We start from the raw sequence: 16664 nt of genomic DNA on the forward strand, positions 1-16664 counted from the left end.
ATTGTCCATGCGCGAAACAGGGAATCTCCAAGTTGATTCCGCAAACTTCCAACGACTTGCCTTGAGATTTATTTATGGTCATCGCAGAGGCCAAACGTACTGGAAAGTGCAAACGTTTAAAATCGAATGGTAAATCCGTTGGAATCATCGGTATACGCGGTATCAAGACATTATTCATAATCTTTTTCATAGCCAGTCTTGTTCCATTGCACAGTCGAGGTTGATTGATGTTACGCAGCATGATGACAACTGATCCTACTTTTAACTACAAATTGTGAGGTGGTAATTCAGGCAATTCCTGTGAATTTAAAAACTCCGCGGGATAGTTGTCTACGTCATCCTGGTTCGCAACGATGTCGACTGATTTGAAGGAAACCAACTGTCCCGGAAGAAAATTCTGAATGGTCGCATTGAGATCCTCGACATCTTTATTTTTCACCCCTACTATTGCTCGTTCACCCAGCCAATTTTAGTTATTGAACTGTTGCGCTATATCTGGGAAAAATCGCGGAATAAACTCCTCTTTTGACTTTGTGATGTTACAGAAATTTGTGGGTAATGTGATGAATCCGGTCGAGGTATCCAATGCGACTTTATTATTTCCAATGTATAACAACTGCTTCGCAAACACATTTGCAGTTTCATCTTGTTGCAAAAATCCCCGCATGTTAGTTGTTAATTGCAGTGTCTTTACGTACTGCTACAAATTCGATGATTTTAGGCATGCATTTAGTTCATCATCAGCAGTTGATCGGGGAATAACTGGAAGAGTCTGACGAAAATCACCTGACAACAGAATCATGATCCCACCAAAAATAGTTTCGTTGATTTGCATGTTTAATTGCAATTTCAAGGCAGAATGTGCAGTTCGCCCGTCTTCTAGCAGAGTCGCAGCTATTTCGGATGAAGCCAACGCTAGAGCTACATCTTTTCGCGATCTGATCCTCGCCAAAAGTAACGAAATTAAGAACGTTTTTCCGGTTCCTCCGGGAGCATCAAGGAAATAAATTCCACCAGATTTACTGTTCACAGCTTCTATCAAAGTGTTGTACGCAATTCTTTGTTGTTGATTTAATTATGAAATATTTGTACGAACTGTTTCGGCCAATGCTTCATGTGATATTGTTGTTCTCTTTGCAACTCGTGGTTTAATGCATCGTGTATATGACGATTGGGTGCTGTCATTCCCAAACACAATACTTTATTTGCCATCAATAAACACATATCTTCTATCATGATCAATGTCTCATTGTAAATTTCTGAAGTCATTTGTAATGTAGGATTCAAAGTCTGACGGCGCACACGATGCAAAACATCCTCAGACATGTCATTTCTATAATTAACCCACAAATCTTTTGGATTCGAGGGGAAACATGTCGATAATCGCAAACAATGTTCGATTTTGATTCGGCAATGAAGATATTACCGAATCCTTGAGCGTATGATCCCAGTGCGAATCGTTCTCGAGTAAATTTAATAGTTAACATGCCTCGGTTAATACACGGTAAGTCGCACACAGCTGTCCATTAACCGTTCTGGCATCGTAAATTGTAATTAATCAAGGTGAGAAAAGTTCTCGCGCACTTAGCAGTAAAGTAAATTGTAATTAATCAAAGTGAGAAATGTTCTCGATTACTTAGCAGTAAAGTTTCACTATAACAAAAAAACAGCTCATAATTTGAAATATCACTATCACAAAGGATCACCGAAGTTAAGAAAGTTCTCGCGCACGTAGCGGTAATCGTCTCTCAAAAAGATAGAAGGATGCACTCTTTGAGGTATCGATCGACATAGAAGATGGATCGACAAATTAGTTGGTTTTCAAATGTCAAATATTATGGTAGCGGTTAAAAATTTAATTTGTAACCAAAAGACATATTAGTTAGTTGTAAAATGTCAAATATTATAGTTGGGTTCAGAAATGTAATTTGTGACAAGACTTTGTCAATCTATATAAAAATAATATGATATATAGTTAAGAACTGTAGTGAGCTAAAATTAGGTTTATTTTTTACCTCCTGAGAATAAAGATATAAAAATTCTAATTAGTTATTCATTTTAAACTATTCTTTCTATTTGATTTCTGAACGACGGGGATACATCAAAGAAAAAACAAAATTGTTGTTTTTATTTAAATTCGAGCATTTTCATATATATAGATATAATAAGGGTTTTTCCCGTGTACTAGGTGGCCGAGCAAATGACAAAGGATTTAGACGCTTATCAGCTAAACATCATATCGCTATTGACACAAGGTCAGTATTCGTACAACAATTCTGGCAGCGACAATTTTGCCACGTTGTCAGTTCTTGTAAATTATTTGAGTACTTGATGGATACAATTTATTTGGATTCACAGATTGACCTTAAATTTACCGGTGGTATATTAATTGGAATAAAACAATTAATCAAGGAAAGCTTATTTCTAACGTTTTCACCTTGTAGAATATTGCAAATTTAATTTTAATAAATATTTTTGGAATTTAAATAAATAAAAATAAATATAATTTAAAATTTTATTTAATTATTACATGAATTATTTTAAATTAATATTTTAATGTTTGTTTATACAAATATGATCTTCTATAATATCTATTTATAAATATCTAAAATATTTTTTGTATTATCTTTATCACTTATACATCTGAAATTCAATTTATTTGGATGCTGAGTAACATATATTTTTATGAGTCAGCAAATCTAAAATTTCCAAAATGCTAATTTTCCCGCCTGTCGATTCATTTTTATGTTAGTTTTATGCGCATTTATTTACCCACAAAGCATTTATTTTATTACTTCCTTGAGCTTTTAAATGGTTCTCGCCCTATTATTACTTCATTTATTATTCCATATTTATTTGATGCTCTGAAATTGTTACATTTCTGAAAATAATCTTACTTACGATATTTTGTTAGAATGTTATTTAGTAAATGTATCAATAAACACTGTCAGGCTGATTACACGGAAGCTCTTAATAACTAAACAGAATTTATAATAACAATAAAGGAAATATACAATAAAACAATGGATTTATATTAGATTTAGCGGCATACTATCTTCAGGGCAAAACCAAAATGTACTAAAGCTAATAAAGTTATCGGAATACTGCTCAAGATCATCTCATTATGTTATAGACACTATTGTTGTTGAGTTCTGTATGAGTAACGGATGAAAAATGTTCTGTACAAAGTTCTGCGTCGGAAAAAATATGCAAATTTTGCGTTAAGCCACTTTTAAAATGCCGCACGTTGCGGCCCTAACTATAATAAGCAAATTCTAGACCGTCGACTTCAAAAACGATCGAAAATATTAGCAAAGTGAGAGTACTGTGAGAGTTGGTAGTATTTGTAAAATATACATCGTTACTGCTATAATCGTTGGTTCAAATCTGGTCTAGATATTGACCGAAGAACAAAAGACGCCGATAAACAGTAGGTCCAATAAGATAAGCCCTATTTGGTGAAAATGGGACTCTAAAATACAATAGAGCAAACAACTACTCCATTACATAATCGGAGCAAAAGGTTTAAATATGGAAATAAATGTCTTTTCCGCATTTCTAATTTATATTGATTGTAACGTTATAAGAAAATCCTACATACGAAAATGAGAAATTAATATGAAATGAGGTGGAAAATAAATATTTATTAATGATTATTTATTTTAGGAACCTTTTTTACCTTGCTTCAGGTCGTAAACACCCGACTCTAATTTTTAATGGGTATGAATTAAATCTTAAAATTACTTCTGGAACAAGAAGTAACTGGCGTTGTTGTGAGGAGAATAAGAGATGTGAAGTGAAGTTGGGGTTAGCTGGGACAAGCTAATGATAAAATCTTCGACGATACACAATCATCCCCCTACATTTGAAGGAAGTTACAGATTATGCATAGGAAAAACTAGTAAAAAATTTATTAGGTTAGCGTGATTAACATCTATATAGGTACATATGAGATAAAATGTCTGTTCAGTTCTCTTCTCAAATTATAGTTACCAACCATGTTAGTCCATTGCAACTTCAATTCGCCTTTGGTGGCCTTGCGGAATTAAGATGATTTTGTCAAGAATACATGAACTATGCTTTATTTAAAAAATGTGGTATATTAGTTGCATTAATGTATAGCTACATGGAATGGAGAATTAACATATACACAATATTTAGTTATCATTAAGGTGTTGAGCCATCGCGGAATAGATTCGTAGAATGTCTTAAACAGTTTTCAACGGAATGTCATCCCAATCATATATCAACAATTGCTTCAATGATGTTGGTGATGGAATCTACTCCTCACTCTCTGCTCCAAAAGTCTCCATTATGATTCAAATATTTTGATGTCTAGGCTTTTGCTGACCAGAGAAGATGTTTGATGATATGCAGTATGCTAATCATAGTAAGAACTTCATCATTGAGCTTGTCGAGATATTATTTAGCTGAATGCCAAAATATTTCCGCCCAAATCATACTGAATCCCTCTATGCTTGACCGTAGGAAGCAGTCAGTCCAGATACTAGGATTCTTTTGAGGTTTTCGATGCATAAACCTGGTCATATGTTTGAAACAGGGTAAATGATCATTTATGGGACCATACTACATTCTTGCAATCAAGTGTCCAGGTTTATGAACATTGCCGACTTCTTTCGTAGCTTAGCGTTGTCTTCCTAAATAAAGAGTTTTGCAATCGCAGCCCTTCAATGAATATTAATTTTATGGCGCTCCCATCATACTGTTTTTATAGAAACAGTTTGTGTTCAATTCGAATCAAGGTGTATTAAATTCTACTGTCCTTTTTCATTTTCGTCAGTTTCTGTCAGTTAATTGTTATTACCGCGGATATTGTTAATCGTAAAATTTTAAACAATTTTCTTGTTATTCACTCCACTAACTCCACTTAACTACGCCAAAATATGCTTCGAGTAACTGTGGAACGATTAACGATCCACCGTCTTCTTTTCTTCATAATATGTTATTTTACGGAAAGAAGTGACGACTTATTGAACCGAAGCACCAACAACACAGCCTGCGCAATCCCATTCTAGTATAAACCTAACTTCAATTTCTAGACATCTCATTCATCACAAATTTTAGTCTTAACAGGTTGAACAAGTGCTCTTATTTTTTAAACAATCGGTACCGTATCTGGTGCGTAATGTAGCATAACATACACGTGAAAACTCAAAGATAATTAATATTTTATTTTATTTCTTCTCGTTATTATCGAATCATCGATTCAGTTAATTCCGCGGAGACCTTTCTGTTCCAAGCAGGTGACAATCTAAGGTATGGCTAATCTTGTAAAATTATCAATTTTATTTTTTCAACGGGACGTTTCAATCGATCACGTATACCTTCAACCTCAGATCGTCAATATATTCCTTAAGATATCAGTTTTACAATTGGCATACATCATATATAAGAGTTAATGCTGTATATTTAGGTTTGGACTTTCTGTTAGTAGGATGTTTACATATTTTAAAATTGCTTTCATTTGGCCACAACTCTTGATTCCGCAGATCATAATTTCACTTCACGTGCTTTGCTATAAATATGAACGGATTATGTTCCTAATATTTTCATTTTTTATATTAATAGCAGACAAATAACTACTGAAAATATTTTTATTTCATCAATAGAATAACTTTCGTAGATTATACAGGTTTCAATATCGTAACTAAAAATTGTCAATGTTGAATTAACTGTATATGTTTGATAATAATACTTTTCGTTTAGTTACCTGATAATATCAACTCGTGTTGCGTTCGAACATAATTTATTTTAACTATTTTATTTTATACAATGATACGCTGTTGCTAACGTTACAGAACCCCAAACATTCTTCACAAAATCTCCCCGCAATTGACTGTCGGCCGTAGCTGTTCTGACTCAGACAATGTCTCCTATTCTTCAGATCGCTTTCTGTAATCTTTATCCACGTTTTTTTTTTCGGAGCTATTCGCTATATCTTCCATCTAAAAGGTCGATTTCACCACAAAAGACATGTCCAAGCCATTATAATCTGCGTCTCCGAATTTGTTCCTTAATTATGAAGTGATTGTCATGAAACTTCATGACTTCTTCTAATATTTCTAATATGATCTCGAAGAGTAACAAGTAGAATTTTCTTTTTTTTTATCGCATTTGAATGACCTTGAGCTTACACATATCAGACTATTACAGTGTCCAAACTTGACTTCTTGACTTTTGCAGGAGGAAGGCGGATTTTAGTCGTAAATTGTAATACTTCTTCTCTTCAATACGCGTCATCTTAGAGAACCAAAAGCTACTGCAACTTGCCTGAGTCAGCTTATACGGCGGTAGATGCTACTTTCTTCTTCTATATTACTAATCTCAAATAGTTTTGGTTTTGATAATTTCTTCAGTAATTCTTAAGCCTATGGTGTTATATGGCTCTGCAATGGGATCTATAACATGATGATTGCTAGAAATCCTAATACCTGTATTAGCGAATACAGCGCCAGAGCGGTTAAGGAGTTTGAACATCATACTAAAGACCATGTCTGTTTTAGACACGACAATCACCCATTTTGCATATCTAATACGTTCTTCCATTAGGTGGCGTAGTGCGAAAATCTAAACGTATACCTTGATAGTTTTTACATTATTATTTATTGTCCTCCTACGTTCCAGATGCTCATTGAGTAGTTTTTTTAAGGTTGACGTTGATATATTTACTTCTGCCGCTCATTCTCCAAAGTGTGTATTACAACGCCTGATACTCACGTTTCGGCCCCTTTCAAATCGGTCGGCTACACTATTCCATTAGGATTTTTCTTTCTAGTTTTAGTCCTTGTTAACGTTTTTATTTCATCAGATCAATTAGTATTGATTGTTTCCGATCTTTAGCTGGATGTATATCCATAGCCTTTCGTATATCCAAGGCTTTGTTGTATATAGAGATGGTAGACATACAATTATTTTATGCAATTGCACTATTGCACAAAGGAGATATTGGTCAGATCCATAATCAGATCCTCGTATCGCCCTTACGCCATTAAGTGTTGAAGGATACCGGGATTTTATTAAAATATCGAAAAAGCATCGCAAAACACCGATGAATTTCACCATAGTTGATGTTTCAGATGGTGTTGAAATACAACGTCTTAACTAAGGAATGCTAAATGGTATCTTCTATATCTTTAAATTAGTAACATTTAATTTTTTAAATTTTATTAAACTACATTTTGCTTTGATCTATTTACTAATTTTCAATTATGTCCTTATTTTATTATTTTCTAGCAATAGGATATATGAAAGCAAAATCCCATCGTTATTTGAATATATTTATGTGAAATACATGTGCTATGTATTATAACAAAGTAAAGTAATTGATGCTAGAAAATCAGAGCACGCTTGTAAGCAGACCCTTTCATCATATCTTGTAATCAAATAAGATTTTTAATAGAATTATTTATAAAAGTTATGTAATACGGTCTTGACTCTTCGGCCATCTAGTTTAAAACTACCTGAGTAGTGAACAAGTGAGACGGGTTCGTCTGTTTTCTAATAGATAATAACCCTCAGTGTCGCTTTATATCGCCATTCAACAAGTCGCGTCTTCTTTCTCTAAAATAAAATAGTTTTTTAAGTAGTTGTTCTTTTTGTTCCGTTTCTTAAAATATAACTGGCACAGACGGCAGGATTCCGGGGAGATCAATCTTTCTCTTTTCTATTCACTCAATTAACTGGAATCAAATTAATTATCAAGAAAGGAAAACTGGTTGACGTTCTATAGGCAAATGTTCCGTAGTTACTCGAAGCAATCTTTGGTGTAGTTTAGTGGAATTTAGGCAAAAGTACCGCAGCTGAATCTGTAAGGCCGCATAGGTTGATTGAAGGTACTCAACGACCCTTAGCCATAAACCATTGTAATTATTCGAAGCGTTTGTTGGTGTAATTAGATGGATTTCGGATAAAAGTATCGCAGCTGAGGCTGCAATGTTACAAAAGGTGGATTGAAGGTGCTCAACGATTTCTAAACATAAACTATTTCAAGTAATTAACTTTCAAGCTTTGAAAAACACCCCTAGTATGTCGTTTCCAGTTCAATGTATTAGGCTAAAAACTGATGAACTGGTAGGGTGAAGGTACTGTGAGAATAGTCTCCTTGTAGTTCACGGAGAATAGCCACCAAATGCGCATTACAGTGTCTTAGTTCCTCAGTCGTAGGCTATTGGAATCTGGATTCACCAAAATTTGGAAAACCATTGTGTAGAGAGGTACCGTGGAAATTTGTGTAAAAACTTCATTCAAAAAGATTTCGAAGATCTTCAAATACAAGCTGGCGGACGAAAGTACAATCGATGCTAAAAACAATTTTTATAAGAGCTATAAGGTGTCCATACGGAATAACGACTATGTGCATCCTGGTGGTCGTCTCTTTAGGAGGGAGATGTTTTGTATTACGACCCTGACTAGCTGGCCATCTGTTTTAAAACCACTTGAATGATGAACAAAAGAGACGAATTGATCTTTGATCTTAAATACAACGGAATATATTGTTACCAAGAATATTTGATATTTTACTGTGTTTCCCTAACTTAGTAATAGTTGTGGTAAAATTTAGAAGAATCGAGGATTACTAAAACTAAGAAAATTAACTTTAGTTTAAAGTTTTAGGTACAGTTTACTTTGCACCAGGCCGAAAAAACCCCATAATGATTATAGACGGTTATGAATATAGATTACAAATGAGAAGCGTAATTAAAAGTAGTTGGTGCTGCACTCAAGACTTTAAATATCGTTGTAAAGTTCGATTAATGGCCACCGGTAAACAGATTCAAATTAAGGACTGTGCTCACACTCATGAGAAAACGTTTAAAGGCAACTACGAAAACCTGAAATCTTACGCTATTACCCTGGAATATACCAAGAAATTTCGCAGACTTTGTTAGTAGTTTCGGTATCGTACTTTTTGTTCTATGCAAAAATGATATAAAAATAAATGCGATTGTATTAATAAATTTAATCTAATGAATGTTATGGCTTGAAAAAGGTATTTACAAATTGTGGAGAGTCGCTGAGACCTTTCATTAGAATTTTAAAAAATGCACTATTTGACACTATCCATTTGACAAGCAAATGTGAATTTGTTATATATAAATACCACCAAATATATTATTCTTAAAAAAATCGATATTTTGCTATATTTCCATAACTGTACTATAATTCAACATACTCCAGGAGGTTAATAAATTTAACTTGTGTTTAATATTTTAGATACCGTTCATTTTGCTCGAGGTCGTAAAAATCCTATAATGATTATAGACGGCTATGAGTACAGGTTACAGGTGAAAGGAGCAGTCAGAAGTAGATGGTGCTGCACACAAGATATTAAACATCATTGCAAAGTGCGATTGATGGCCACTTCTAGTCTTATTCAAATTAAAGATTGCGCACATACTCATGAAAGAACGTTCAAAGGCAATTACGAAGATCTGGAAACGCTAGATATCACTATAGAACACACCAAAAAGTTTCGCAGAGAATGAACATAGTTTTAGTACCATGTTTTTAATGTTAATTATTTATATTAAAAATAATCGAAAATGAAAATTACCGCACTAATAAAATAGTGACTAGTATCATTCTGTAAAAAGATATAGAAATAGAAATTTCTATTAGAATTTTTTTACATTGATTTTAAGTTGTTTTGTGTTGTTAAATATTTTATTAATAATAAAAATTATGTTTTTTTTTGTTTTATTGTTTCTATGATATTTTGTACAAATATATGTCGTTATAATGTATCTTCTATAAAATCTGTTACATACTTACGAATAAAAATTAAATAATGATATATAATTACTTTGATTAGTTTAAACTCGCCTTTAAACTAATAAGTAGCTTGAATAATTACAATTATAATATATAACAAAGTATCCTAACTATTAAATCTGATTGAATTATTCAGTATATACAGATACTAATTGCATTCTTCACTATTGTTACTTTTATTGTTTGATGTTAAGCAATTTACTTCCGAAGTCTTCGGGCACTTTTCAGAATTTATGGTAAATGTCAGCTTCGGTTCAATGACAATAAAACTGACTATTTTATTTCAATGATAAAACATACCTTGGACAATCAAAAAGGTAAAAAAATGATGCATTTTAAGACTTTAACCAAACGTTTACATGAGGTGAGAACATTAAGGGGTATTTACACGTCTTGATTTTCTTTTTCAGCACAGGCCTTTTCTGATAAAATTCTTCAGTGAGTTTTTTAAATTGTTACAGTTGCTGCATGCTCTTGCAGCACGAGTCCTGATGCACTTCAAATATTCGATGCTTTGCTATCTCTCAACTTTTTCTGAGTTGTTAAGGATGTATATAGTCTAGCAACATTATACAAGTGATCATTACGATAAAATTGAAGACTCCATGAAATTGAATGCCTTTTATATTACATATTCATCAAAAAGTCCAAGCTGTCTAATCCTACAATTTGCATTTTCCACAAATATAAAAGTGTTGCATTAATAAATATAATCATCTTAAGTACAATATGGTTTATATTTAAGGCCATTTCTTTTCTAATATGTTTTTGATATGTATTTATTATGAGCATATAATTGTTTATTATCCATATAAGCTGATTATATTTAAATACAGCAATGAAAAATAATCTATTTTTGCCCTTTGCAATTTCATTCCGTTGCAATAATCCACCAACACAAATAGCACTTAATTAATTTATCTTCTTAATTATATTATTTCGTATATTGCATTAAACAGTGTAAATATCTTATTCTTTTTACCTCTACTGATGCTACGTATACGGGCTATCCATATTTGTTCCATCGACTTCTAATCGGTAACGGAAAAGAATCTGTAAATAGGAACATGTTATGCATTTACTAATAATGAAGGGCTTACTATTTATATTACTAGGAGCTGCATAATACTGAATGGTGCATACTGCAATAATAGGAAATGCATTTTTAAAATGATCTTCCACATTTGTCTTAATAGTACTATTTGGTCTTATATATTGTCTAGTTATATATTGTCTTGTTAGTCTATAAGCTTCTTATTGAACCGGATATCTTAACAAATAATGCATTCTATGTGAAGTGCTATAATCCAAAACACAATACATAGGGATATAAGCAAAATTCAAAGAAATTCTGCTGCTACAGAAATTTTAAACATTTTAAACACTCTTGGAAATGCTACAGAATCTACTTAGTTACCAAAACGGAATTTTGTTTACCTTTTGATTTTTCTTCGGAAAATTCATTAAATACATCAAATTTGTCACTCATGTTGAACTTATACACATAACCACCTAGTGGCAAAGCAAAACACTCAAACCTTGTTTGACATACGCAAATTCTGGATCTTCTATGTTTCCTATACTCTGTGTTACTTCTATTTTTTATTTTGAACTACAAGTTGTGTTAACATTTTTTCTAATTAATTATTGTAATTATTTTTTCTAGGCAATAATATTTTGTAATAATGTTTTTAAATGTTCCAGTGTTAAAATAGAACAATTACAGGACCGCCAATAAAATTAAATATAGAGCTGTACCTAGCATATGCTGAAAGTCTATATAAATTAAAAAAAAAAGTATTTGATTGTACAACCAATATATTGGAATGCTTTAAGATATATAGTTTTTGCGTCCGTAGTGAATTAACGTAAATACAAGCAATCAAAGTTTAAAATATGAATATTTCGAATGGACCCCTGTATAATTTATTCACGTTATATAGAATAAAATCACTAACCAATTGTTGTTTTAGGTAGAGTTTATTTCGCAGCGGGACGAAAACATCCCATTATGGTTATAGATGGATACGAGTATAAACTTCGAACAGGTGGTCGAACTAGAAGTATATGGAGGTGCATCTGCGAAGATAGGACCAAATGTAGAGTAAGAATTTTAACCACTGGTCATCAGGTCCGCATTAAAAACATTCAGCACACTCACCAAAGAACATTTAGAGGCAATTATGAAGCTCTACAGCACTACAGCGCTAATATCATATATACGGATAGAATGTATATAAAGAATATAAATAGTGAGATTTTATAGAGTGTCATACTATAATATAATAACTATAATATATAACTTAATAAACTGGGGTAGCATTTGTAATTTGGTAGCAAGTCAATGATCATGTTTGAGTTTATTTAAAATAAATGTTATTCAACTAAGTGATCGTCATTGAAAGACAAAGAAAGCAAAGAAATATCTTTATTTCAATTATGACCTCTGTTTCTTGACTGAAATTCTTATTTATCAAAGAGTTATTAGAGATAAAATAAAAATATTAATAATCGCTTGGAGATGTGTCTAGATAGAAAAATCTTCTAAAGGTCATAATAATTATATATCTCAACGATTGTATCATTTTGATCAATAAATAAGTCGACTTTTTTTCTATACATTTAATTTAAAATATTCCAATCATTAATCATCGAGTCATCATCAATTCATCTCAACACAGTTCGTAAAGTTTTAAAATTAGTTTAATAGATGATGTTTTTAAGGCAATATTATTTTCTCTAGAACTTCTATTGAATAAATATTATCATAAAGACTAAAATGTAAAAATAAACTCAAAAATAAATTCACATTATTAACTCATTTGGACCAATTAGATATAAAAATTCGTGGAAAATTATTGTTATTTTGAAAATGAAAAGCAATATTATAAATGATAATTGTTGTTTATTAAAATAATGAAACAAAGAGCATCTTATGCCAAATAGGGAATATTAATTGCTTGTTTAAATGTTACAAATCAAATTATAAATAAAATAGTATAGTAAAATATATCTAATTGGTAAATCAATGTGATACCTGTCATTGTTTCTGTTTTAATATATTTTATAAGTTATTGATATTGAATAAGTTGTTAGTAGTCGATAGGTTGTTCACTGGCTATATTTATTTTTTTTACATAATTGAGATCTGAGAAAGCTTTCCCACAAATGTATATTGATCCAAAAGTATTTAATGATTATACTTAGTCCGGTCTATTATAGCAGAAAAATCTTCTGTTGGTACTAGTGTCCAGAAATTTGCAAAATCTTATAAATGTTGTGCTGTTGATGAATGTTTATCAATAAGAGTTTTTTGTAGTCTAAATTGGCTTGCAGATCATTGAATTCTAACTTTATATTGGCAAAATAAGTAATTATTTCAGTCCTGAACTGAAGGGATTCTTTGAAAATTTATATATCTTGTTTTTTACTCCCAATGTCCTGAAATCTGCTTTAAAGATTGGAATAAGCATCTAACTTTAGATTCGTACTTCTAGCCTTCTTCGTTCTTCTCTCTCAAATAATCGTGGGAAAAGGTGAATATCTTCATTCTCACATTAAATCAAAATACATTTAATTTGGCTCTAAACAGTATGTACCTTTTAATTTGAGATTGTAACAACAAACCTCCAACAAGCCAGCAGTTAAGCTAGGCATAAGATTCGGTCTTTTCTTAAATAATATCTAAGTTTGTTATTTTAATCGGTATGCTTAATATCAACAATCATTGTTCGAAAACCACCTTAGAGATCCAGTCCATATTCTAGTTGGTAAACTATGACAAAACGCAACTTAATATTTTTCGATGCCTTGAATTTGATTTGTTTTGTTTTCAAAGAAGTGTTTTTAAAACTGTTTAATTTTTTTATTGTTTGTACTACATTTAGTTTTTTTGCATATTTTTTAAGTCCTTAAATAATGCATAGACTATTTCAGGAAGTACAATTTTTTTACAAGGGGAAGAACTCGGGTTTTACACGAATTAACAGTGAAACATTTAATAGACCGTGAGATAAATTTTAAAGCAAATGATCGAGGGGATTTTAAAAGGGAAAATGCGTATAATAATAATTTACAAGATTAGTGTGGCTACAGATTGACGCCAAGGATAGCTGATGTTAAGTGTTTAGTTCAATAGGAAAGGATCCGTTAATTATAACTTCCTACTGTCAATAACTAGTGCAATTCAGACAGATGATATTAAAAATAGAAACCACAATTCCACAGTCGATTAATACAAAAAGTATTGTCTTCTATCATAAAAATTTTAGACCACACATATCTATAGGAACTCGGGACAAATTGAGAGATTGGGTGCTACATCCGACTAACATTTCTTCCGGCCTCTGTAAAACTTTTTCAGTGATATAAATTAGGTTTCAAGAGAAGCTTGTGAAAATTACTTGGTTCAGTTTCTCGCTTTGGAGCGGGTTCATCGTGTGCAGTCCACTCGGGTGACTGTCGATTGAACTTCCGAGTGAAATGATGCCATGTTTCATCCATTCTCACATATCGACACAAAAACTACGGTTTACTGCGCTTGATCATCTTCAAACACTGCTCCAAATCATCAACTCGTTATTTTTGGTCAAAAATGAGCTCGCGCAGCAACCACATTGCACAAAGCTTTCTCATATCCAAATATTCGTGAATGATATGATATACACGTTCAGTTGATATCTTTAGTATGTCTGCTTATTCATTCAATTTCAATTTACGGTCATTCAAAATCATTTTGTGGATTTTTTTAATGTTTTCGTTGGTAACAACCTCTTTTGGGCGTCCAATGCGTTCACCGTTTTCAAAATTTTCAAATCACTGAAAGGTATCGAATAACACAAGTTATAGAAATTGATTTACCTTAAAATAACATTTAGAAAAATTTTAATAATATAATATATGCCAAGGATTTAAGCCAATAAAATAGGAATAACTCTCACTACTCCTTGGTCGGCTTTTGTATACCATCGTTTCTCCCCCATTATATTTTTTACGGAACTTTTAACGGAACTCCGTAAATAACAAATAAATAATTGATAACTAAAACGTCACTTATTTTCAGTTTTAAGACTAAGTGACACACTTATAACCTTCTGTTTCTACTTTCTACCTACTTTAATATATTTTCTCGTAACTTACTTTCAGAAATCGTATACTTTTTACGTAAACGAAAACTACCTATGATGAGGTATATATTTTGAGGTTATCTCATTCTATATTCTATTCTATATGCGATTGACAGTGTTAAGTCTAGACTCTAGTGAATGCGTTTATGTTAATTATCTTTTTAATTTAGTTATTTCTAGAACTTTTTAAAAATATTACTAGAGAGATGAAAATATTCTGTGTTCACAACAAGTAGTCTTTTCTATTGAATGCAGACCTTAAAGTGTTATATTTAGACACTATATATCCTAAAGTATAGGTAACAACCTTGCTCCGTATTCTAGATGTAATATTAAAGGTATATAAAATAGAATAATAGCGAAACTCTTTAACCCATAAAAAGAAAAAGTCGAAAACTCATAAGAAAAGTGAATATAATCCATTTATATGAATGTAATATGTTAGCTATCTTAATATTAATTTAAATTGAAATAATGGCTGTACCATTCAGTCAGTTTTAATCATAGCTTTATCTAATTTTATACAATATGAAATGTTTTAGATACCGTTCATTTTTTACTGAAACGTAAGCTTCCAATGCTGATTCTCAGAGGCTATGAATATCGAATAAAACGACGTACTGACAAGAAAACATTGTGGATATGCACCAAGGAATATTTAAATAGTTGCAGATCGAGAGTTTACACATTTGGAAACACGCTTCACGCTAAAGTACTGGCGCATACTCATCCTCCTACATTTAGTGGGCAATACAATAGCCTTAAATCACAACAAGTTTCAATTATTTATTAGTATTATATCATATCATCATTTCGTTTATGAGAAATTGTAATAAATAAAATGTATACGTGACATAAATGACCAACCGGCTTTTCATTTAACGCCGGGTTAATATTAAAATGAGATGAAGCATGTCTATGTAAGATAAATATAATATCTTTAGTTTATCTTAAATGTCCAATCAATTTATAAGAATAAGGGTATTGATATAATTTCCAGGTATCTAATATTTTATTCTTGTAAGCCAACATTATTATAACTAAACTAACTAACTAATATTATTATTTCTAAAGGAAGGAATTTTTTTGTGGTATTAAAGGTTACGAGTACAGGATGGAACGGAGAACTAAAGAAAATACACTGTGGGTTTGCACGAAAGAAGATACAAAAAAATGTTTAGCTCGCATTTATACTTTTGGAAGTGTTATGCATGCCAAATTGCTTGGCTACTCTCATCCACCAACGTACAATGGCCAATACGAACTAATGATGTCTCAAAAAATATCAGTTGTTTATTAAATTTTAAGTGACTCGTAATCTGAATTTACGGATCCTGTAATATATCGTAATCTGTTATGAGGTGATCTCATTCTATATTCTGTTCTATATGCGATTGACAGTAATAAGTCTAGAGTACGTTTATGTTAATTATTTTTTTAGTTTAATTTTTTACAGAACATATTAAAAATATTACTAGAGAGATGAAAATATTCTTTGTTCATAACAAGCAGTCTTTTCAATTGAATGCAGCCACTAAAGTGTTAGATTTTAAATTATTTTTTATATATAGGTTGTATCTCTTGATTTATCTGGTATTTCTCGGATTAGATTTCTTAGATTAATCATGTGCAGACAGTATATATCAAAACCCTCAACCCTACTGTTCAAATTCAGGAATCAAAATTTCTGCTGAAGAATCAAAATTATAGTCCATGAAATAAAACAGTGCACTTACGTCATATAAA

General features: G+C 31.6%; 1 protein-coding gene across 13 annotated transcripts in view; it reads left to right on the top strand.

Moving 5' to 3' along the window:
* The window catches only part of LOC143191191 (uncharacterized), a 253012-nt gene that overhangs the window by 178178 nt on the left and 58170 nt on the right, over nt 1-16664 (top strand). The window contains exon 4 of one of the 13 annotated variants that reach the window (XM_076396058.1): nt 15461-15726. The exons of 10 other annotated variants lie outside the window; for them this stretch is intronic. In XM_076396058.1, coding sequence (XP_076252173.1) covers nt 15461-15711 — 251 coding nt within the window. In that variant the 3' untranslated portion in view covers nt 15712-15726. Of the gene's footprint in view, nt 1-8628; nt 8925-9234; nt 9522-15460; nt 15727-16664 lie in introns of those variants that run through there. 2 more of the 13 variants (XM_076396039.1, XM_076396030.1) reach the window with 2 other exon arrangements.

Source organism: Rhynchophorus ferrugineus, unplaced genomic scaffold (assembly GCF_030347505.1).
Source record: "Rhynchophorus ferrugineus isolate W39M unplaced genomic scaffold, kcgeb_rfMv2 rfM2, whole genome shotgun sequence".
Classification (NCBI taxonomy): Eukaryota; Metazoa; Arthropoda; class Insecta; order Coleoptera; family Curculionidae; genus Rhynchophorus; species Rhynchophorus ferrugineus.